Source organism: Hydractinia symbiolongicarpus, chromosome 9 (genome assembly GCF_029227915.1).
Source record: "Hydractinia symbiolongicarpus strain clone_291-10 chromosome 9, HSymV2.1, whole genome shotgun sequence".
Lineage (NCBI taxonomy): Eukaryota > Metazoa > Cnidaria > Hydrozoa > Anthoathecata > Hydractiniidae > Hydractinia > Hydractinia symbiolongicarpus.
In genome coordinates this window covers 26,025,496-26,050,029 of record NC_079883.1, presented here as the reverse complement: position 1 = coordinate 26,050,029, position 24,534 = coordinate 26,025,496, and the positions used below count along the sequence as shown (strand labels likewise).

The 24,534-nt window shown below is 34.7% G+C and overlaps 5 protein-coding genes across 7 annotated transcripts in view; 2 read left to right on the top strand and 3 right to left on the bottom strand.

The window, feature by feature from the left end:
* LOC130656978 (HEAT repeat-containing protein 5B-like) overlaps nt 1-3,899 on the bottom strand; it is a 31,658-nt gene extending 27,759 nt beyond the window's left edge. For 2 of the 3 annotated variants that reach the window (XM_057459927.1, XM_057459929.1), the window contains exon 1: nt 3,824-3,899. The gene's annotated coding sequence lies outside the window, so the exon portion shown is untranslated. Of the gene's footprint in view, nt 1-3,725; nt 3,789-3,823 lie in introns of those variants that run through there. The other variant, XM_057459928.1, reaches the window with a different exon arrangement.
* Nucleotides 3,900-7,021: 3,122 nt separating this feature from the next.
* LOC130656977 (glutaredoxin-related protein 5, mitochondrial-like) lies at nt 7,022-7,626 on the top strand. The gene has a single exon (XM_057459926.1). It carries the CDS (start codon nt 7,022-7,024, stop codon nt 7,559-7,561), a length of 540 nt encoding a protein of 179 aa, XP_057315909.1. The 3' UTR covers nt 7,562-7,626.
* A 3,455-nt stretch (nt 7,627-11,081) lies between these two features.
* On the bottom strand, nt 11,082-14,386 carry LOC130656452 (uncharacterized). The gene is made up of 5 exons (XM_057459307.1): nt 13,373-14,386; nt 13,219-13,258; nt 12,685-12,828; nt 11,846-12,088; nt 11,082-11,232 (listed from the first exon to the last, which is right to left on the bottom strand). The coding sequence occupies exons 1-5, from the start codon at nt 13,481-13,483 to the stop codon at nt 11,147-11,149; spliced, it is 624 nt and encodes a 207-aa protein (XP_057315290.1). The 5' UTR covers nt 13,484-14,386; the 3' UTR covers nt 11,082-11,146.
* A 181-nt stretch (nt 14,387-14,567) lies between these two features.
* LOC130656449 (zinc finger protein 468-like) lies at nt 14,568-24,140 on the bottom strand. Its single transcript, XM_057459305.1, has 2 exons — nt 23,886-24,140; nt 14,568-16,451 (listed from the first exon to the last, which is right to left on the bottom strand). Exons 1-2 carry the CDS (start codon nt 24,123-24,125, stop codon nt 14,799-14,801), a joined length of 1,893 nt encoding a protein of 630 aa, XP_057315288.1. The 5' UTR covers nt 24,126-24,140; the 3' UTR covers nt 14,568-14,798.
* On the top strand, nt 17,070-18,981 carry LOC130656451 (uncharacterized). Its single transcript, XM_057459306.1, has 2 exons — nt 17,070-17,821; nt 17,900-18,981. The coding sequence occupies exons 1-2, from the start codon at nt 17,132-17,134 to the stop codon at nt 18,938-18,940; spliced, it is 1,731 nt and encodes a 576-aa protein (XP_057315289.1). The 5' UTR covers nt 17,070-17,131; the 3' UTR covers nt 18,941-18,981.
* Nucleotides 24,141-24,534: the final 394 nt, after the last annotated feature.

Sequence of the window (24,534 nt, the reverse complement as noted above, 5' to 3'; positions counted from 1 at the left end):
TCATTTAAGTTTCATACCACAACAAGCATGATTAAAGCAGAAGATTGATTTCAATTGGCACATCAGTTTAACTAAACAAGTAAAGTTGTGACACATGATAGCTGAGCCTGGAAAATACAGAACCTAAGCAAGGATAAGCCGTACCAAAACTTTGTATTGCTTAAAATATGTGTGTGCACCCTGTATAACAAAAAATATCTGACCAAGAATTAGTTTCTTTTCTGCTAGAAATATCCAGAAAGCATGCTTATTTCCTCACTGACATGCCCAGGAAACTTGCTTATCATGTACCGATAATGTGCATATTTAGTTTTAATATTTAGTTTTTTTATCTTCCATACTTTTTAAGAGTGACGGGTGACCACTCAGAAATTAAAAAAATCAAAAAGGCACATGCATCTATGTGCTTCCAATTTCTGCAATTGATTTATCATACAGCGTGATTGTTGAGATAAAAATACATAATGAAATTAGAAAGAAATTATAAATTTTTTTTCCAGACAACGTTGTTTCGTACAGACAATCCGTTATAACATGTTGTTTATTTTATTGGAAAGAAGAAGGCCGACATACTAGACAAAAATAACAATAATTCTTAAATCAGGAAAATTCAAGCTACATCAGCTATTTTTTAAATTTTAGAGTAAAACAAGAAAGAAAACTAGCTCATAAAGGGAAGAATGGCAAAAATAGAAGGATGGAATTAAGTTAAGAAATGAAAAAAGGGAATAGTTAATAAGGTAATCCTAATAAACACTTCCATGGGAATGATACATCTTTTTGTCTATATTTTCCTCCAACTTTCTCTTACTTTACTTTTAACAAGTGGGAGGGATTGTTTTACGGTAACTCTGAAGTAAAATTGTGTGGGAAAAGTTTCTCTGATCCAGAAATAACTGCTGTTTTCGTTAAGTATGTTGGACTGTACACTATCTGCCATTATGATTTTCAGCAAAGTTAGGGTTTGCTAATAATTAGGTATAATAGAGTCAGTTTTTATCACCTTTATTTACATTTTAACTGTTTTACCCCTGCCCCTCCCCCTGAAGCTGAAAGTACCTAGTACCTCTGTTTACTGTTGGCCGTCTGCATGTATATTTACTACCACATGAAAAAGTTCTATTTTAAAACAAAGTAATGCTTCTTTAATTTGTGTGCCACAGCACAGATGTTATACAGTGTTTTAAAATAACCTCTACACAGTGTTTTGCTTGGTAACACAAATAGGAGAGGCCTATAGGTGCATAGTCAAAATAATAAAAAATGAAAATTTCCTGAGTGTACTTCTGTGATGCAGGCAACGATAAAATGAGGTACCACTTCCTTCTATCTAACAGCCAATTTAGAATTTCCAAATATTTGGTGTTAAAGTCAATGGACCAACCCTATTTTCAGATTGAAATTTTTGACATCAGAGTCGGAAGACCTACAGCGACAAAAAATCTTGTCTCCCCACAGCCAGTACCCACCTTTCATCAGGCCATGAGTGCCAAGAGCCACCGGAAATATTTTTAAAATGGTGTGTGGAATCAATTAAACAAGGCACATTAAAGGCGAGTAATCAACCTTATAAAAAAAATTAACATATAGCTACTAGCTACAAACATTTTTTTGATTTCTGGACGAGTTATGACTATTCTGAAAATTTAAAGATCTAAAAATTACTAGATATGGAGTTTGCTCAATTACTTTGGAAATCAATAAATCAGAGGCAAAACAAAACAAGAAAAACCAATCATAGGTATATCTCTTTGTCTTATGGAACTAATTATGATAAGACGGCACACAAAAAAATGTTCAGTTAGTGTCGTCCAACCAACCCTACCTAAAATTGAAAAAAATGCAAAATTTTGACTCCGCTTTTCAAAATTCTAGCTCCAATCTTAGCCAAGCCTTGTCTTTAGGCCAATCTTTGCACCATGTGTAATGTCTGCAGAAAACTCTGTGTAAAAACATGCACAAATATATGCTCAATGAAAGAGAACTTAGCTACTCAGTTAGAATGTGCATTTGAAGGATGTTAAAAATGGTAGCAATATGACCCAGTGAAACAATGTTCACTCTCATACAGTTTAGGCAGTCATCAAAAATATGTTGTGTTCATGTCCTCTGACCGGCTCACTTTTGGTAATAAAAACCCAAGCCGGTAAGTCGGAAAAAGACCGGGAAAAAAATTCGCGAAATATTTTTCAAAAAGAAAACTTTTTTACTCCAGAACTAATTTATGCAAAATTCACAAAAACTCGTGAAAATTAATTCCTTTAGGGCACTCCTGTGGCTACTGACAGTTTACAGGGCGGCGAAAAATGGTCTACAAACGATATCGAGTGGTGCTATACTGTCTGGGCCCTGGGAACAAACTTGCTTGCTTTGATCTGAAAATCCCGGGAAAAAAACGCCCGACCGACTCATTTTTGTGGGGTCTTTTAGGATGCGAACACAACATATTTTTGATGGTAGCCTTAGTGATTATAGTTTAAAGTTTTTAAAGAAAGAGAGTATTTTTCAAAAAAAATTACAATATTTTTATTGACTGACCGACCGAACAAGTAACATTTTCAACCTGAGCAGACACTAACCGAACATTTTTTTGTGTAGTACGGCCTAATTAATGTTTATTTCAAGCATAATTATTGCCATTTTCAGCGGGGAAGATTTTCCAAAGTAGGACTTTAAAGATAGCTTCCGTCTTACGCCTAATTTGAAGATTCTTCTAATTAACAGTACACTCTTAGTTAGCAGTTTTCCCTGACTGGCTGATACAGTACAGTCTGAATGTAATCTACCGTGTATACGCTAATATCACACCTTTGCATGGAGGACAGCAGTCGTTTGTCTTATGTTATAATTAAATCCCTTAAGGGTTTTGCGAGTTTATATTTGCGTGTTAAAAAACAATGCGCTCATGAAGAAATATCGACTTAAAATAACATTTTTAACTTGATAAAACCTGAAACAAACAAATTAACTTTAATGAGACTTTTTGAAAAGAAAAAAAATTAAACTATACTGGCTAAAAAAATCGTGGAGCTCAGGAAGATAATCGTGGCACACACAATCCTTTGTGGAGATAACTTTTATATTTAATTACTGCAATTAAAAATTTCAAAAGAGTTAGCGCAAAATAGATTGCTAAAATTGATCTTGCAACCTATTGTGCTTAAACAATCGATTGTATGGGGTCATTGTTTATCAGCGAGGCAATTATTTTCTTAAAAAAACAAAAGCTATCACAATGTTATTGTCCTGTGTAACTATTCTTGCGAGTTTCGCGTCCGCGGTAGATTACATTCAGACTTGACTGTTTGTGGTGCCTTAGATTAGTGGTTATAGCTCTCGTACTCTGTGCGGGAGACCAGGGTTCGATTCCTCTTGACAGCGATTCAACATGGGCGAGTGAATGTTACCATAGCCCCGGGTTCACTTAAGCCATGTGAGGGAAATTGGGAAGATGGCACACTGTGTGGGCCGTTGGATGTTGCCGGGAGTTGTCTAGTAGAGCGCGGGCTCTAATTGGGTCTGCGTATGTATAGCTCAAAATGAGCATTAAATACTCTAGGACTCTCCATCTACGCCATGGCCCCTCCTGGAAATAATAGACAGGGTATATCCCTCGATATTTGTGAGGCTAGCCATGTAAAATATGCACATCTATCTATCTATCTCTATCTGTATGTGAAGAAATTATAGCTATATGACATAAATTTATCATCCCATGCACTTACCCCGAAACGCTAACCTTTTTTCTTTGTGCTCAAATCACATTTATCACTTCACACCTTACACTTCAGCCTGCTCTGTTAAACATTATAAAGTTACCTACCTAGCCTAAAGCATCTCCGAAAAATGTGAATAAATAGTATCTTTTATTCCCATCCTCCTTCAAAATATGGGAAAACTCTAATAACAAGTGCCGGGTCGGAGGTTCATAAAAAACAATATTTTGGACGAGTTTTCGCGAGTTGTTCCGAATATCTAAACAAACTATGCCCGTACGGCTTGAATACCCACGCGGAATGGAATAAAACACTTTCGTTCGTTTTTGTTTTTTTTTCTTATGAGATAAGATAAATTTACAACAAACACTTTTACACATTTTGCAATACCAATTCTTGTTGGTTGGACTTCTTAAAAACGCTGTTTGGTATGTTTTCACACATTTTCCGTGAAACCATTTTTTGCACTTGTCACACTGCGCCATCCTTTCATTTCCAAAAATACCACAACACACGGTTAGCATATGGTTGTTGATAATTTTGTCCATTTCACGCAAAGTCAACAATTCTTTTTCACTCAGTAACTGGCCCGGGACAACGTCAGTTTTTCCTGTTTTCTGGGGTGAGGTCAAATTAATGACAGGTGGAGATTGAGGCGGAGTTACAGTATTACAATCTATCACATTGTCGATGAACTCCTCTACAATAAGAAATTTTGATCGATCTATGATAAACGTAACTTTGTTGTGCTTATGTACATGTGGTTTGTGATGTCACGTCGTGTAGGAAAAAATGTTCTGTTTGTTGGTGAAGGAACCATTTTATCACAAAACAACTTGTTTTGAACATATATCTTTATGTGTCTTTCCATCTCTTTTACTTGCCTTATTCCTTGACCATCGAGTTCGTGAATTTTCGTTATTATTCTTGAATCGATTTGTTGACTGATACCACCGCGCTGAAACGATTTCAAGTTTAATATAATTGCAACAGCGTCCTTAGTGTATTTATACGTTACATTATATTATATTGACAATACCTCCCCTTACAAATGGTCTGCGTGGCAATCTAATATTTTTATCCAAATTTCTCTGTTGGTCTTCACTTGGGATTTATTAGCTGCCCATTCATTTTTCAACTTTTTGGCGCAGTTTTTCTTCCATTCAGTTAACTTGTCTATCTAAATAAACAATAAAATAATATTAGGACGGTGTTATCCTATAGCATTTACGGGTAATCTTGAATGGAAAAATATTATTTCACCTTGTAATCTGGAAAGGAAACAATATCTCGAAGGATAATTTTCGCTCTAGCTTATTTTCTTTTCTTTCTTTCTTGTGAGAAGCGTTCCTATCAGTACCATGGGCTTTTTGTTCCAACAACTATAAACGGTATCCCGTCGAACATTATTTGAGAAATGGAAGATTTTTTGTCTTCAAACAAAATGCATTTTCCTTTTAATTCAAAAATTTATTTGGATAACTTATTTCCACGCTTAAATTAAAATTTAATTTAAATCACATTTTATGTAGCTATATTCTATTAAATATTTAGTCAAAACTTACTGTCTGCACCGAAAGCTACATCCTTAAAGTATTATTGAAGATATTATTTCGGTTTGTCTGTTCAGTATTCATGTTATGTTATTCATCCTTAAAGTAGTTAGAATACGATGTTCCGGTTTCTATTTCATGTTGCTGAATTATTTCTTTAGCTTCTCGTAAGGAGTCGACACATTCTGTCTAACTTTCTAAAGCAGTATAGTTTCATTGATTAGAAGAAATGTCTACGACGGTATAACATACACGTTTTTGTAAAGACAATGAAATGATGTTAAAACGTCATTAAGAAAACCTTGTTCTAAGTTTGTGACCAAATCGTAGCTAATGCAAACAAGTAAAAGTTGTTAGCAAAATAATACGTTTTCTTTGCGCTTTTTCTACAATCTCTGGGTTTTTTCCACTTCCATGTCAGATTTACTTTTATGTTTTTGCTCCACTATTATTTTAACAAAAGGATTATTGCAATTAAAACATCATGAATAATTAATTTATTGTATAGATTTACCAAGTTTTCTTTTACGAGATTGCGCATGATTTTTTTGTATTTTTAAAATTTCATCTCTATAATAAATAAATAAAATGCGCGCTATTATAGCTACTGTAGAAGAATTTTAATAATGTATAAACACAAAAATAAAAAATATATTTCTTTACATCGCATCAGATTTAAAGAACGAATCATCTTCTTCGTCACTTGAAAATAGTCATTCTCCATCATATTCTACAACACGAGTATATCAAAAATGACTATTTTTCACGATAAACAGAGATAAAAATAAAATAAAAAAAACAGTGAATTCACCTATTTTTAAAATCGGTTGAATCAATCTTTGCTTGGTCTTTTTCCATGATAATAGATCATAGATTAAAAATTATAACGCAAACCAAGAGAAACCGAATCTCGTGTGCGCAGTTTTCGCGCGTCTCATGAATCATCGAGACAAGAATGACCTCCATATGTCAGCTACTCGAATTTCTTAAGTTAGTCGCCGAGCAAAATAGGCCCTCCAACCTGGCACTTGTTATTAGAGTTTTCCCAAAATATGCTGCTGTTTATGTAAGGCAAAGTAGATACTGCTTTTAATATACCTATATGCCGTATCTCAACTTTGCTTATGGGAATAAAAAGTCATAAAGCAGGTACTCATTTGGAAATCGGGCAATAAACAACTTTTTGACAATCTTTCCTTTAAATTCAAGGTTTTCGTCAGACTTTAACTCTCTCTTTCTTGGATAGCTAGCTCAGTAATATTTTTACTTCTTATTGTATCAGCGTGTCAGCAAAAGAGGGCCACAAAACAAAAGACTTTTGATCTATCAGTATGTGTGCGCTGCAAACTTCTTTAAATATATTAGCGAGTCCTACTACTTGCAATTAAAATCTGTGCAATAAGGTGGGAGAAAAGAAAAAGTAACTATAGCTACATGTCGAACTGCTTGTTTTGTTAACTCACTGGATAAAATCAAGCACATAACACAAGATTCTAGTAAGTTCATTGTGTGACCATGTAAACAAGAAGCACACACAAGTATAGCTAGTAAGCAATCATCTTCATCCTCAAGGCCTTTAATCACTTTTTTGCTATGGAAAACTAGGTGAAGAGAGGGCAAATAAAATGACCAACATGGTTAGGCTTTTATTCAGAAGTTTATATACACTTGCATCATAAAATATTTCATTTTTTCATTTCATTTGCTAGACACAATGAAGCAATCTAATGAGAAACTACGAATAAAAGGAATATGTATTTTTTGTTTTACTTTAGGATGTTAAAACAAATTATATCACGAACATGCCGATATGCAAAACCAGGAATACTTTGGTTAGCAGGAAAATCTGTACCTGACTGCAAAAGTTTAGCACCTCGATTATTAGTGAATTTGAGCAGCGCTCCTCTATCTAAAAATTCATATTCAACAAGTACAAACTGGACTGATGACCAATTTAATGATGTGATAAATAAAAATAAAATAGTTGTGTTTATGAAGGGAACACCTGATGCTCCACAGTGTGGCTTTAGTAAGTACGTTATTCAAATTTTATCAATGCATGGATGTGAGGATTTTGACACTTTTAATGTCCTCGACGATGATGTGTTGAGAAGCCGTGTAAAAGAATTCTCGAATTGGCCAACAATACCTCAAATTTACATCAATGGAGAATTTATTGGTGGGTTTGATATTTTACTTCAAATGCACCAAGGTGGAGATTTGATTGAAGAACTTGAAAAGATTGGACACCGTTCCGCATTGATTGATGCTGACAGTACTGATGAAAAATAATTATTCTGAAATACCATGTTTATGTAAAATGAAAATGTTTTTAAAATGACTAAGGTACATCATTCTTTTTCTTGTTTTTTTATAAGAAACCCAAAAAAGCATCCACAGAGAAGAAATTTTTATTGGAAGAACTATTTACAAAACTTTATTTTTGCTGAGTTTTATCCTTGCAGCCTTGCTAAATTAACTTCTGCAAAATTGCACTTTTAAGAGCTTGGATCTGGGCCTAATCTCCTTGGACAGCATGTTGCCCATAAGTGTCAACGATTCTTTTTGTCTTAATTTACCATGCTGTGCAAATGTGTGCTCGGGCTACTTAAGGCCAGTCCTTTTTTATTTGAGGGTCATTTTCAATATCTCAAGTTATAAAGAATCTGGCATAATTTATTGGCCAATATATCATTATATGAATAGTAAAACGCAGAATTCAATTTTTCCGAGAAATTTTAACTAACTAACCTTTTTCTTTGTGTTCAAATCACATTTATCACTTCACACCTTACACTTCAGCCTGCTCTGTTAAACATTATAAAGTTACCTACCTAGCCTAAAGCATCTACGAAAAATGTGAATAAATAGTATCTCTTATCCCCTTCCTCCTTCAAAATATGCTGCTGTTTATGTAAGGCAAAGTAGATACTGCTTTTAATATACCTATATACCGTATCTCAACTTTGCTTATGGAAATAAAAAGTCATAAAGCAGGTACTCATTTGGAAATGGAGCAATAAACAACTTTTTGACAATCTTTCCTTTAAATTCAAGGTTTTTGTCAGACTTTAACTCTCTCTTTCTTGGATGGCTAGCTCAGTAATATTTTTACTTCACGCTTTTCCTGCGCTTTTTTTAAGCGGTTTTCCGCATCATTGAACAACCACAATTTTTGCGACAAAGGGTGTTAAAGCGTGTTTTGCATGGTCTATTTACAGGTTAACCCTGTCGTAAGTTAATATAAATCGCCAAAATGTCAAAAACGCACATTCTAGTAAATCTAAAGCAATTATTTGAAATTGACTTCATGCCAAGACTTACTTTTATGCTACTTCCTGCGAAATTAAAGACCCCTTAATGGTGCGGGAAATCGCTTCAAAAAAAACTGCAGGTTAAGTGCGTTTATGGCATATGACGTCATCAAAATTTTTCACAAAAGGTGAATTTTGCGTTTCACTATTCATATAATGATATGGTGGTCAATAAATTATGCCACAATCTTTATAACTTGAGTTATTGGAAATGACCTTTAATTAAAAAAGGACTGGCCTTAAGTAGCCAGCGTGTTGCTTTAACTAGCTTCTAGACCAATCAATCAATCTCTCCATTTTCTCTTAGTCTGCCAACTTTGTTTTTGCTGTCAACAATTCCAAGCATCACTAGCTTCACAAGTCTTTCATTCCACATATGTGATCAAGCAGGTCCAGTTTAATCTCTACAATCATCTGTATGACACGTATTTTTGAGTTTATGCAATGAAAACTTTTACATTTGTGAATCTGTCCTGCCAGCACATGCCTAATAATGTAGAGTGACATTTCATTTCAATATTGATAATTTGTCTTACGTCTTGTTTGCGAAGGGTCTAGGTTTCTTAGGCGTAGAAAGTATGCATGATTTCGTTTGGATGCTTACTTTTAAGAGCAATTCTGAAAATTAAATTCTGCAAAAGACTTGGCAGGAGGTTATAAGGACAGACTTGATAGAGAGGAAGTTGAGTTTAGATCTAACACAGTCTAGATCAGATTGGAAGAGGGTCATTAATATACCCCGTCCAACCCATGCTAGCATGGAAAACGGACGTTAAGCCGAGAATGATGATGATGATGAAAAGTAGCCAAAAATTAAATAATCGCAAAAACGACAATGTAAGTGTACTTTAATTCGTAATTAATTTTTATGTCATGTTGGGGTATAACTGGCATTTCTAGAAGGCTTCCGAACGAAAACATTAATTCTTTTTTGTAACAGCTTTTCAATCGCAAAGATAAGTTCCGCAATTTGCGTGAAGAATGCTCTTATCGCAAAAATAAGTCCGCAAAAATTTATTTCCTAAAGGTACTTTTAAATTTATTTTATATGGTTTAAAAATTATGTCTTTAGTTTTAAACAAAAAATCGCAAATCTTTTTGGATATTTACACGAGTCTACGACATTAAAAATTTAATCGAAATAAACTTTCGCGATTCAGTTTTAATAGTTTTTACAATTTCGAATTCCTCGCTGAGAAATTTTTTACAGTAGAGTCTCCATAACTCGAACCTCTATTACTCGAACGTCTCCTTAACTCGAACGAATTCGTTGGCACTGTGAAAGTTTCCTAATAAACTCTTATAAAAAAACCTCTACTACTCGAACCTCCATAACTCGAATGTTCCCTTAAGTCGAACAGATTATTTTGTCCCTTGAAGGTTTTTGACTCCATAACTCGAATTTTATCATTTTCATATTTTAATGTTTACGTGTGTTGTGGGCCTTATATTGTTCGAATGCATGATTCGAATGTTTTGTTGTGTTTCGAACGACAACGCTTTCACAACCAACTTTCAAAAACAGAATTTCATAGCAATCTGACAAGGGCGTCTGTGGCAGGGTCAAAAAGAACTAGAGCCGATAACAAGTCCTGTAAAATAAAATACAATACCCTCAAAGAGCTTGAAAAAGGAACTGCTCCAAAGCGTTTTCTCGAAATTTGGGGAAGAAATGTTGGCTTCCCTAAAGGACTTAAATAAAAACATCAAACGAGATTATGATGATACTTGTAAACAATCAATTATAACTGATTTTTTTCAAAAATTTGAGCAAAAAGCAACTAAAACGCTCTGTTTTTGTATTTCATCAACCCAGAACCCCCAATAAGTAAGACTACGTACTTAATATACTGTTTTTGTTCATCTGGTAGGCAGATAAGGGAAAAATTTTGAAAAAACTTGAAAACCTCTACTACTCGAACGTCTCCTTAACTCGAACGGTTTCCTTTTCCCCCTGGCCGTTCGAGTTATGGAGACTCTTCTGTATTTTCATTTACGCTGCGTCATAAATTAACAAAGCAACAACTTCTGTAATGTGCTCTTACAGATACTGTTGTTATTAGATTAGATTTTTATTTTTGGGGATACATTCTTTTGAAGCATTATCGCTTTACCCACCTTTTTCTTTCTGGAGGGGCGCGCGGTAGCACCTCCACACATGCAAATTGATTAAGCTATTAATAGCAGATGCAAATGAAAAATTTTATTAGGTGACCAATGTTGCGCACCTTAATATATGATTTTCTTCCTGAAAAATCCTGCAAATTTATTTAAGTTTCGAGTGAAACTTGAAATTTTTGAAAGATTCGGAAGACAAAACTTTGCAAAAATACCCAAAAAGTTTCTTTGATTTGAGTATCAGAAAATTAAAAAAAAGATGACTAATAACTCATTAAAAGTAGATTCAAAATTTTTTAACAAAAAAAAACATTGTCTGTTCGATTTTAAAATCCCCCTGAAAAGGCGGTTATTGGAAGAATGAGAAATAGCGCTTATTTGGAGATGACGATAATAAGATACTATTTTTTGCATAAATTTTGTTTTTATATTTACATTTCTACACTTAACTCTTTAAATTCGCACTACTTGTACTCTCAGGAGGACAGGAAGACAACCCAGCATGCACAGCTTTAACAATATCTTGAAATTCTAAAAAAAAGCGAGTCATATTATTGTTAAAAAAATTAGAAGTAGCGCGTTTTTCCCACGCAAATTATCGAAATGAAGTTCCGCAAAATATCAGGTGTTTTCGTGCTTTAAGATTCATAAGAAAACATAAACTTAAATAAATCTATCTTTCGTATGTCTTTGTTTTTTTTATCAGTCGCAAAAAAGATCACCGTTTTACAATTAGTAAGTAAGTAAGTGAAGGAAAGTTTTCATGTCCTTGGCTGCCTCTTCCTCCACTTCCGACTGTAGCTATGTTACATTACCATTATCATTATTAGAGATACGTATAGCGTTGCTCTAACTAGCTGACCTGCCACACAAGCCGATTAGCGATTAGATGGCACCAAATGGGCTGACAAACTACATTTAAAGTGCGCCGGAGTAGGGACACAAACCTGAAACCTTAATTACAAGCCGAAAGCGCTACCAGTATACCATTTCCGCCTAAAATTAGCGCTTGTTTTGAAGCCACGAAAATGTCGTGCTGGAAAATTCCCTACTTCCCGCTACCTGCGAAAAATACGCGTTAACACTAACAGTTTGTTAAGTGTAAGATGACAAAGAAGAGAAAGGAGAATAAGGGCTCGCCTACCATTAAAGTCAATTAGTCCGTCCCTATCTTTGTCATGCTCTTCGAACATTGCATTCACTTCCCCACGCGTGAGATCGACACCCATTGTCAAAAAGGTTAGATGCATATCTTCAGGTGATATAAAAGTGTCGTTATTTTGGTCGAATGTATTGAACACATATTCTATGTCAGCCTCTTGCAGTGGTTCTTTCATTGTTTTTCCCATAACTGTCAAGAAATCTATGAAATCAATCTCTCCTTTGCCTAGAAAAAAGTTTGAAAGAACAGAGTAGGCAATTGTTTAACCTCGTTCCCAGAACACTACTTTTCTGCTGATAAGATCTCGAGTAATTACGAATGTTGAGGAAAGGCTCTGGGAAGGAGATAGCAACAATTTCCTATGAAGAATACCGTAAATGTAGATTGAGCATCCACTGGCGAATGTTTGTCCTGCAACCTCGTTCCCAGGGCACCTTCCATCCTTTCCAACATTCGGACGGCAAAACATTATAAACATATGTATAAACGTACGACAACGATTGAATATGCCTTGGGGACGCGGTTGTTTGCTCGACGTGAAGGTAAAATTATCTTTAGGGACCAAAACGGGCAATTTTGTTTGTTTTATATAAAAGCGCTTAAAACAATACTGAGGTTGTAGAAACAATTTTTTTTCTATAGAAATTTATTTAAGCGAAGCCCAAGAAACATTTATCGGTGTCTTCGCATGCTTGACTTTTCTTCAAAAATCCCAGGATAAAAAGTAAATATTTTCAAGTGCTCAGAGCGCTAAATCAGTAATTTTAGGTTTTACCAATTCTATTTCTGTGGGAGTGATGGGTGGAATAAAATTAACGTACCGCTTTCGTCTACTTCTGCTATGATTTCAGTTACGTCTTCTTCTGTCAGTTCTCTTCCCACACTCTGCGCAACTTTTTGCAACTCGATACCAGTGATAGCTCCACTACCGTGCAAATCAAAAAGGTCGAAACACGTCTGAACTTCTACAAATAAGACAAATTTGTTTATATGCGTTACGTGGGAAGTAGCAACTTCATTCACAGGGCTCTTAACATAGACCTCGACGTTCATCTAAAAAAGATCTTGGGATAAAAATGGGAAATTACTGGAATGTGCTGTTTAAGCTTGGTCACCTAACGCGTATTGGGGGTGTTGGTCTTAACACCGAAAACATACACTGTTTTTTAAAAATTTTGGATAAAAAATGTTGCATACATTATTTACATCTGGGTTATTTATTAAAAAAATTTTTAAGGGGTTGACGTCTACTTAATAAAAGTTCGGCCTACAAGGAAGTTATTGGGGAGAAAAAATAAAGTTTAATACTTCATCTACAGGGATAATTAAGATTAAAATAAGAAAAGTTCGTAAACCTTCTACTTGAAGCGGCGTCAGATCCAAACTTCCCATCAACTAAAAACATAGAAATTATTCAGAAATACATAAAAATTTCATTTTGTTACAATTAGATTTAGCATGACCGAATTACATCACATTGTTTACGTCTCTCCATAGCAACAATATTACCTCCTCAATTTGCTTCTCCACCATCATCTCCATTCTTTTACCACCCGTGCTTCTACGAGATGTGGCTTTGCTTTGGCTACCTGTATCTAGATTGAGATACTTCCCTTCCATTCTTTTAGGGTAGATGTTTGTGTACAAAATCAACTTAACTTTTTAGGTTTTCTTCGTTCTTCATTTAAATCTCATGATAGTATGAAAAATTAATTTGAACGAGAACAGTGAAGTGAAAACTGAATGTTTTAAATTGTCAACTGTGATTTCTTATACGATGATATCATTAAATTTTAATCATTTCAGGAAGATGGGTCTTCTGTTTGTTTTTTCTTTAAAAATGCTACTTCTTCCAGGCTTTTTCTATGCCCAAGGCCATCTTATTGTTACGAACTTTTTGATTGATTGACTGATTGATTGGAACTGTTTTGAAAAATCTTAAAATGCATCAAAACTTTGAGTTCCTTTTCCCACATTATTATTTCTGCGACACTTGCAAAAAACAAGGTTTCCCCTTAACTTTCTCCCAAAGTTTCTGACAAAAAAGGTGTGTTTTGTCCTCAGGTCATTTTTATGACACAACGACACGGAGTTGACAAAACTGAATATTGGCGTACAATTTTCGGAGAGTAAGAGAGTGCGTGCAGCAAAATGAGTTGCAGGAGTTCAAGACTCACTTTGATTGGTTGATGCTGTATATATGTTTTATAGTATTGTTTTCTTATTAATGTGATTGGCCAGTTCATCTTCTGTATTGTTATGTTAATTTGTTTTCACGTGCTTGTATGTTTACTTTATTTTTTCAAAGAAGTAGCTAGTTGCAATTTTAAACGAACCAAGTGTGTCGGTAGTCTCTGCGTCCCTTTATTATAAAAATACCGACATTTCAATGGGATAGTAGATGAGTACAACAAATTGGCAATTCCCACATTCCAATTGTTATCAGAAATGGGTGTCACAGGATTTTGAACCATTCTGCCCAGAAGTATTTACCCATGTTATACAAAATGCCAATTCAGAACCAGAATCTAAATCTTTTTAGCTAATTTTTGGCTGTTTTAGGTTCGTTGCCTTGCAACAAGATTTTCCCTGGATTAGGAAACAAATAAAATTTGTAGATAATGAGCTGTACTGTAAATTTTTGCATTTATCCCCAAAATGGTGACATTAGTTTTTTTTTCCAAAATCCAGAAATGCCACCAGCATTTATTAACTTTATGCAAAGAAACGAGCAGATCCAGAGAAAAGCTGTGACGTAGGGGCAGACGGGCCCAATTCATAGGTTACTTCGCTATCGTGTGTGACCACAAAAAAAATTTTTTTTACACGAAAGGAAATTATTTCTCTAAAAAAAAAAAGCTAAGATAACAAAAATACACACAAGTAATTAGTAACGTAGAAACAAAATCGTTCGGAACCTCATCTTGCTTTCTTCTCACTGCACTATGTGCTCGATAATTTGACTGTCATCTTGAAGAAATTCTCCTTCAATGACAACATTCTCTTCGACAGATGGCGCTAAAGCGATAATTTGAATTGCAATTTCTTCTGTTTCGTCCACCTCTCCTTCATTTTCACAAACAACCTCGTGCCTAGGCTGCTCAGCGTTTTCAACAAATTCGTCCGCATGACGTTGCCTCATGTGTCTTCTTAATGTTTTTTTACTCGAGTAAGTTCTACCACACAAAGGACAAGTTTCTATTGTGCGTACACCTTGCGGACATCTTTTTATGTGATCATAATAACCCGACGTCGATGTATATAACTTCCGGCAAACGCGGCAACACAATGACGGAAGTTCATTCTCCGGCATGTTTAAATACGGATTCTCTACAGGATGTTCTAAATCTCCTCCTGGTCTGTGACGAAGCGCGTGTCTTTTCAGACTTGACAAATGTTGAAACGACGACTCGCACAAGTCACATTGGAACTTAATCAAATTATTTGTGTTCTGGTCATGACTTTGGACATGCTCATAGTAGTGTGATCGAGAATATATAAGTTTGTTGCATTTCGGACATTCTTTAAAAGGCTTTCTGTTTGGATCGTGTATCGGAAGATGCTTCTTAAGGACTGCTTTACTTTTAAAGGCCTTTCCACACTGTTCGCAGGTAAACTCTTTCGGCTCGTAATGTTTCAAGCAATGCGTGTATATCGAAAAAGGAGTTGTAAGTTTATGTTTACAAACGATGCAAGAAGTAACAGTGTCTTTATGCTCAGTAAAGCAATGTTTTTTTAACTGCCCTTTCATTTTAAAACACATAAAACAAACGTCGCAACGAAAGTTCTGCGTGTTCGTGTGCATGTCGCGTATATGTAAGTGCAACTCACGCTGGCGTTTGTGCGTGCTGCCGCATTCCTCGCATACATAATTTCGTTCGCCGGTGTGCATCACTTGATGAAGAAGTAACGCACGCTTATGTGTGAAGCGTTTATCACACTGATCACAAGGAAATTTCCCGTTTTTTAAATGCATCGTAATCCGATGTTCCCTCCAACTGTTCCGACTGGACAACACTTTGTGACACACGTCACATTCGACAGGATTGTATTTTTTCTTCACATTCGATGATGTTTTTGAAGCCGATGTAGTAGCTTTAGAAAGAATGACGCCATTCCGAAGTTTCGAAACAGTAGCACTGGATTGATAGTTAAAACTACTATCGATAACGTTCTCGTGGATAGCGCCTGCGGAAGCATCGTTCATGGTTTGTAAAAAACTTTTACTGTTTCCCTCATCCAGCGTTTCAGATAAACTCACATCGAAGTCTACACCCATCACCACTTGATCTAAATTTTCGCCCGATTCAATTTCATTGGCAGCCATTTCTGTTGCGCCATTATCGTTACCGCTAGCAACTAGATTTACTGGCACCACAAGATCTTCTGACGTAGCCTCTAATTCTGTCTGATCTTCACCTGCCGCTTGCTCTTCATGCGTTATCACATCATCCAGCTCATACTTGTTGCCACGACTTATACCTTTCTGTTCTTGCCAGTACTCTTCAATTAGGTCGGTAAAATTCATGCACAGAGCTTCGTGTAGCCAGATATCTTTCCATCGTACAAGGTATGTCCAGGTTTCATCCTAAAATACAAAAGCACTTTTTAATAGGACTTTAATCATTTTTTGATAATACTCTCCTCTAGATGTTTATTTTAACTGGCTTAAACTTTTCAGAGGTTCTCCTACACGGGTGTTGAAAGATTTTGTAAACAACCAAGAATTAAATTTTGCTAGCTTTTCTCCAATTTTAATGAAAAAATCAGAATACACTATAGTAAGATTTATGATATGAAAAACGAATACTTTTTTAAGGTCAGGCAACCTCTGAAAACGTCACGAAAAATCTTCTTGATATAAATAATCCTGGAGATTTCAAACTTTTTTTAAAAAAAATGTGCTCCTAGATATTTGAATATCTTGTTTATTTTTGCGGAAAAAAAGGAAGTGGCATTCGGCGATATTTATTTTAAAGATTTAGAACTAGATTAACATCATAATAACCACACAAGGAAGTACGAAGGAGAGCAAATTTTTTATAAATACTTTAATTTCTTAAATTAAAGTTTGCCAATATAACAGAAATATGAATCCAATGGAGAGCAATAAAAATTTGCTGTCCCATCTAAAGAACAATACGCGATTTTGAAAGTTTAAATTAAAAACACTACGATTGAGGGTAATTGACTCAGTAACGACCGATATATAATTGAAGCGAAACTACATGCTTAGCACAAAAACGCAAGTTTTCAACAAGAGAAAACATGTACGGTTGTGTCACATTGTTAGGTTTTTTCGTCTTGCAAACGCATGCTTCAGAACTTCCACTATGGCACATGAAGCCTTTAGGCAGTCACATCGAAGCGAATAAGGTCGACGAAACTTTCGCTGATGGGATTATTTCACCGGAAGACTTTGCAAAGAAGTACGTAATTCCAAGGAAACCCCTCGTGTTTCGAAACGTTGTGAAATCCTGGCCTGCTTACAAATTATGGACGGATGAATATTTAACAGAACGATATGGTGATATGGAAATGCGACTTGAAGGAAAGAAAGAAAAGGGTGGCAGAATACCCGTCGGTGATGTTTGTTTAGGTCGAGATCACCTAAAGACATTTTTGAACGAATACAGACAAGGTGCAGATAAATACGTCGTCTCTGATCTGCCCACACCCATGTGGAATGACGTGCACGTGTTGCCCAGTATGTCGTGCGGCGAATTCTTCACAAACTACGTCGAAATTGATATCTGGATCAACAGTGACTTAGGAAAGAAAGGAAAGGGGGGAAACAGCATTCTTCATAAGGATGCTTTTAATACCGTCAACTGTGTAGTGAATGGTACGAAGGAGTGGAAACTAATTGAGCTGAAATATAACGATTACGTTTACCAGAGTTGGGAAGGACCAATGGATGCAGGATATGGTGGATTCTCTCTAATTAACCCTGAAAAGGTAATTTCAAATATTTACAAGTTCTTTGTTTCGAGTCACAAAATTTTCATCTTCATACATTCTTTATACATGCACTAGGTGGATGCTAAAAGATATCCTGATATTGGTAAAATACCTGAATGGCAGTTTACAACAATCAACGCAGGCGATTGTCTCTACCTACCAAGTCAAATGTGGCATCAGGTGAAATCGTATGGGGAATCTAACAAAGCCATTGCCTTCTTATTCTCCCAGTTTAACGAACGGAAAAACATCAATACCAGCGAATGTCCTGAAAAAGTGGTTTCTATTCCTTTGTCAGAAGTCGATGTCGACTTGCAGTATCCAGGCTACGGAATAATGCCCATGGGTAATTCTGAAATTTCTGCGATCAAACAGGACTTACCACAATTAATCAACGCAACAACCGGATATGTAACAAAACGAAGCACGTTCCAGGTGGTGTACCAAGGACACGAAAGTGGCGCAAAAAACAAAGAACTTATGGTCCAAAAAGCTAAGAACATGTACGCTTATTTACTGGACATAGCTGGTGGAGATAAAGAAAAAATGACAACAGAGTTCCTTCAGAATTTGACACGTGCTCAAATTCGACCGTTATATCCCTGGTTATTTCCTATCGAGCCAGCTGGAAGTTACAATCACGAATATTCAGTATTGTTGCCAGAAGATTTAACTGACACAATTGAAAACATAAAAAGTAACAACAATGGTGTTTTGCAGAAGAAAGACTTTTTAAAAGTATACCAAGACATAGGCGGTACTTTGAAGTTCGCGGAAAATTTCTGGCAAAAACTTGCTGGAGATAAAAACGAAATTTCAGATACGTCAAAGACTATTGCAGACGCATTGGCGCCGTACGAGTATCATCGTCGCGAAGATCCAGACCGCGAGGTAGAAGATGATGATGCTGTGATCGTCACACCACAAGGGCACAAGTCGCAACCGAAAAAAATGAAAGGAGGTTACGCGCAAACAAAAGAAGAAGAAGAAGAAGAACCTGAAGAAAGTTATGAAGAATACGAAGAAATCGAAGATGGTGACGTCCCCGACGACGTTGATGAAGAAATGGAGATTGACGATGAGAAAGATCTGCCAAAAATGAAAATCGAATTGTAATTTTTTTTGTACTTCTTTGGAGCTTGATAAATTTCTTGAAACGAAGTATTTTTTAATGCCGTTTGTAACGAAAGAATTGAGAGTTTCTCAAAACTTGACAATAACTTAAGTTGTGTACAAATAAAAGCACAAGCAACACAAAAATTATTTGTTGGCAAAATAGAAAGAGACACACTTTCAAAACAAACGAAAGAAAACTCCACCAAGAAAACAAACTACAATAACTTCTTTATTGCAACCTTCAGATTCAAAACCTTTTTACTTTAGCAACTGCAGAATATAAAAAATTTAGCAACTGCAGAATATGAAAAATTGGGAACTTGACATCTGACCAAAATCCAATGTTGCTTATAAACAAAACTTGTGTAGGTGGACTTAAAACAAAAACATGAAAAATTTCTAAACAAGGTTAGTGTTAGCAATACCTAATACGACTAGTTGTTAGCCCATGGAAAAATTCACTTGCCCATATTTTTTTGCATCACTATTTCACGCATCCTTGTTTGCTTATTTTGATTTCCTTAGAAAAAAGGGAACAGTTCTTGACTGGCACACAAACCAAGGGTTGACACAATTACTTTTTGACATGTGTTTTGACGAGCTCAGAATTTGTTTACAGTTCTGCTAAGCAACATTTCTATTGATTTAAAAACATTCCTTAAGCATCCTTCATTTGTAAAGAACACGCAAAAAATCAAAAATTTTGACAAGTTGTTCTTCAAAAGCTAAATTAGTCAAAATACCAAAAAACACCTGCTGCGGTACATGATTTTGATAAAAAAGTAACATTGTTAGTAATTTATCAATTCTTTGGTTGTTTTTTCAATGTCCTTATCCTATTTAAAGCACTCTTTAATGGTATATCTACTAAAAAAAATTGCAGGACATAAATTTATCAGAGTATTTGAACAATATACTGATAAATTTTTAACACACAAAAATTATTGAAATGTCAAAATGAAACTCAGTTTTTAATTTAGATAGATGTCCTGTATTTTGTAAAGAGCATTAAGTCTTATTTAATAATGCCTAAAAACAATTTTAGGGGTATTAAAATGATAAAATCTTACACAACAATTTACACAACCAAACTTTACTTTATTATTGCCTTTTTTAAGTTTTTCTAGACTGTTATGTTAGACACATTGAGTATTGAGTGCTTAAATGGTCAGATGTAGAGTGCAGTTTATTTTTTAACAAAGGCAAGTGTTGAAATGCTTCTGGACAGGATTTGATAACAAAATAACTAGAAGTGGAGTATTTACAAAGAAGAAAGTCCTGATTCAGATTTGTTAATAAATTATCACATTTTTGCTTTACATAGGATATTTCAGTACTGTTCTAGTTAACCGTATTTTCATATAAAATAATTACAAAAAATAGTTATCTGTCTCTTTTTGTTTTGGGGTCACAAGCTGATAAAACCTAACAATTTTGTAGCTTTGAAGTGTCATATTTTTATCAATTTTGTGCCCTGGAATTAAAAATTGCTCAAAAAGTTTCTAAAAACATCAAATTCAAAGCAAAATACATAATAAGGAGTTTAGAGCATTTTTTATCAATTTTAAAATGTTGTGCTTGTTAATTTTTTACTAATTTATTGTTCCTACAATAATAACTATGTTACTATTGCTGTTATGAAACAGGGACTTCATATTCAGGAACGTCTGACTATAATGCTAAGTCTAAAACCAAATTACTTTTTTAACTTATTTTTCTTATTTTTCATAAACACTTTCTGAAAAATTTATGAACTTGTCCATTTGCCAAATGAAGGTAAAAGCAGGATAAAGCAGAACAATTATTTCATCTACATCAATTCTTAAGATTCTCGTACCCAAATATTTCCAGCACAATATCTTGCATGTTTCTTGCCCTATTTGGACACTCTCGTACCTATAATTTCGTAAAAAGCAAAATCCAGGCTTACATTTTTTGCTTAATCATCAAGCCATTTACATACAAAATGAGTCATTGACCATCACTTCGTTTCACAAAATTATGAATCAAGAGTCCTTTGGTACATCCTTTAATGACAAAATTTTAGCCATTAGAAAAGCTCTGACGATTTTTTTTTCTACTGGTTTTGCAATTTTTGTTTCCTGTCCATATCTTATATTTGTAAAAGTCTTGCACAAGCTAAACCAATGGCATTGTCATAAACATTTTGACCATGTGATTGGTAGATAATGATTTCAAACCTAGGAACACAATTACACTTTTTTCATATAAACAATAGCAGATTTAAATGATTACCCCAAAATTGCCAAAATTTTTACCAATTGCTAATAAATGGACTAAAATTAAACAATTCTGCTGGGAAAATAATTTAGCTAAATAACAATTTACATGGCACAAATTTAAGTCCTAAGTATAGTTTGTCAGAGGCCTAGCAACTAAAACTTGGAATTGAATTTTGTGAATTTAAATGTTTTTTGACTTTAAAACAAACAATTTGTTTATACAATCTTTACCCAAGTAAACAATGACTAAACCTTTTATTGAGGTTTTGGACAAGGTCTGAAAATCAATTTTTTATAACAAGTGTAGTTAAATGGACGAATAACTTCAAAATTTTTGACTCAGGGAAGGTAAACATTCTGTGGAGTGTTTTTGTTAGAAGTTTGGTCCGATTCTACCATCTAGAGGCTGGGGTGGGGGTACAAAGTGTTCACAGCTAAATTTTGATAGATTACTCACAAACTACAAATGATTTTCCTATAAAACTTGGTACACTGTTAATTCATCACAGTGGAAATAGGACTGACTTGCAATTTTGGTGTCATTATGTAATTGCCAAGTCTAATTATTACATAGGGGCTATTCAATAATTACAAAAAAATGACTGAGGGGGGTCGGTATGATCATTTTTGCTACAAATTATTTTATTGTATGATCTACATCTTGAATCTATTTCTTGACTGTTGACTTACAAGTTCACTCACAGTTTAACTGATTATCTGTTACATGAAGGTTTTTGGTACTATTGGAAATGAATAGGTGAGGTCTTAAGATTGAATATATTATGTAACAATGTGAGTGGTACTACATTGGTTATGATGCATTAAACAGGCTGGGGAATGGTGTTATGTAATGAATTAAAGATAATAATTGATAACCCCATACACATTAGGAGGGAAAGAGAAATTTGATCAAATAATTTTTCTTTTGATATTTCAAAACATCGATTTTTTTCTTTCTTTATTAACAATAAGAATGTTTTTCAAAGTGAAAAAGTTAATTATCACAATAACCGCAAATTATTCTGTTTTTATACACAAACAACTTTTAAAAACATTTTTTTTGTTTTAAAGGATTTAACAAAAGTAAATGTGTATGGGTCAAAATATGGGTCACAAAAAGTTTAGTTTAAAAAAAATCTCAAGGAAGAAATTTTTGCCCTAACTCCTGAAAATTTGCAAAATAAATGGAAAGACCTATATAAATATAAAAAATGTCCTCTAATTTTCAGTAACTTTTACATTTGCTAATCATCAGCCTTAACTCACAAAAAAAAATTCTGTTCGGTTTTAACTCGCAAAAATATCTGCAAAATTTGTATATTTTGGAGCATTGTTTTCTAGTTGCAAATTTTCAAGAAAAAATTTAGTTTTACACATTTTGGTGGAAAAAGGCAAACATTAAAATAATTTTGATGGCTACATTTCTGGGAAGCACAAGGGTTGAAATTTTATTAGAGGATTAATAGACAAGTTTTTCACAAAGACCAACAAAGTCAGTAAATTTTGGGTGTTGATGTAGTTTGTTTCGCAATCTGACATTAAGTCACGGGGACCATAAATCTGGGATAGAGTGGCTGTAAAACAGTGTAACTTTCATAGCTAATGCACACCAAAATATGAAGTTTTACTAAAGCTGTTGAAACAAGGCTCATTGGAAAAAAAATAGGAATCACTCTCAAATCTTTATGATAAACAGTTTAAACAGTATGTATTTTGAATATCCCGGAATTTGACCGAAATTAGTTTGATAATTAAAAATATCCTGAGGGTGGCTTTCAAATGATGGCTAAATAATCATTTTCCGCATGAAAAAAAACCCATTAAAATATGGTTTGGATGAATGGAAAATAGCCGAAAAAATTAATTTCCGTAACTTCCGTATTATATACCAGCAGAAAAGCGCAAGAAAAAAGACATTTTGGGAGCTGTAATGGTTAGGAAATATATATAATGTAAGAAAAAATAAAAACAAATCCCAAATTTTTTCAATGACACCAATGGAATGCTTGGGTCCTCTGGAATGGCTACCTTTCACATAAAGAGCACACCCCTCTTGGATGGGAAGGAGGGTGACAATAAGCTGCAAAACCTTCATATATAAGGGCGAGTCCGGCGACTTTTTGAATAAAATTGCCGGTTGTCCCCCGAAACCGCCCGCACTTTCCCGAACTCGCCCGAGCATTCCCGAAATGCAATTCCTTGTAACACGTCATGCGGTTAATAGTTGGGAAGAAGGCGATTGAAGAGAAAGGAGTTAATAAAGTTTATAGCTAGCTATATAAGTTATTTATAAAGTAAAGTTTATCAAAAACCATCAAAAACAGTTCTTTTAAGAACTTCGCCACCACGTAATAGTAAGTTTATTTTAATTTTTATAGTTTTTTGGATCATATTTTTGTCTGTTCCTTGTTTTTGGGCATTGTCCCGGCCTATGCAGGTTTTTTAGGGCAAATACTTGAAATGATTTTCAAAACACCTGACTTGCCTGAAAACGCCCGTTCTATTTACAACGTATTCGGCTCTTATCTCTTATATTTTAACATGGCAATAGAGAAAATGACTGACGACAAAAAGTAAGGAAAATACAATCTAAGTTTAATTTCAAGTTTTTTTAATATGCATTTGTATGTTATGAACGTTTTCAGATTATGCTAAGGTCTTTAAAAAAAATTAAAATAGAGAAAAAAATGATAATTTCTTACAGTGTTTTTAATGGCACTTTCAATCTTCTCTGGTTGTAAAACAATATTACCGACGTTAAGAAGTCCTTTTAATGCACTTTCGTCGTCCTCCATCATTGCCGCCATTTTATCCAAATCTTTGTTTTGTTCTGAAAAACGCGCTTCACAGCCTAACAAGAAATGGGAATCCGATCGCGGTTTCGCTTCTTCACGGGGGCGGGGGAATGCGAACTTTAACATCAGGCCCCCCTCTCCAACCATTCGTAAAATATAACGAGTCGAAAATTTTGAAGTTCGATGGCACAAGTAATTGTGTAAGATATTTCTATCTAGTTCACATGACCATGTTCAACTTACAGCTTGTTAGTGCTTAGGATTCTAGGTTATCTGAACTCTTTAAAAATGCCTCTGTTGCTGATGCCAGCATGGCCATACCTCCCAAACTTTGGCGACCTGTAGTAAGCTGACTGGAATTGTTGCGTACCTCGGACGTCTTAAAAAGTGCAACCCGTGCGTTTTAAACACTCCTTTATCTAACTCATTCGACTGCAAATTCACCGGCTGTGTAGAATTGACGACTTCATGCTGTCTCATACTTACGGTAGGCAAGTGACATATGGGAAAAAAGAGTCGTTTAAAACAAATAAACAGAATGCGGGTTTCGACTCAA

Coding starts and splice junctions, on each gene's coding strand:
- LOC130656449 (XM_057459305.1), bottom strand. CDS start 24,125: ATGGTTGGAGAGGGGGGCCTGATGTTAAAGTTCGCATTCCCCCGCCCC. Junction 16,452..23,885: donor AAAGTGCCATTAAAAACACT/GTAAGAAATTAT, acceptor TTTGTATTTTAG/GATGAAACCTGGACATACCT.
- LOC130656452 (XM_057459307.1), bottom strand. CDS start 13,483: ATGGAAGGGAAGTATCTCAATCTAGATACAGGTAGCCAAAGCAAAGCC. Junction 12,829..13,218: donor GACGCCGCTTCAAGTAGAAG/GTTTACGAACTT, acceptor TCTTATTTGTAG/AAGTTCAGACGTGTTTCGAC. Junction 12,089..12,684: donor AGCAGAAGTAGACGAAAGCG/GTACGTTAATTT, acceptor ACTTTTTTCTAG/GCAAAGGAGAGATTGATTTC.
- LOC130656451 (XM_057459306.1), top strand. CDS start 17,132: ATGTACGGTTGTGTCACATTGTTAGGTTTTTTCGTCTTGCAAACGCAT. Junction 17,822..17,899: donor CTCTAATTAACCCTGAAAAG/GTAATTTCAAAT, acceptor TACATGCACTAG/GTGGATGCTAAAAGATATCC.
- LOC130656977 (XM_057459926.1), top strand. CDS start 7,022: ATGTATTTTTTGTTTTACTTTAGGATGTTAAAACAAATTATATCACGA.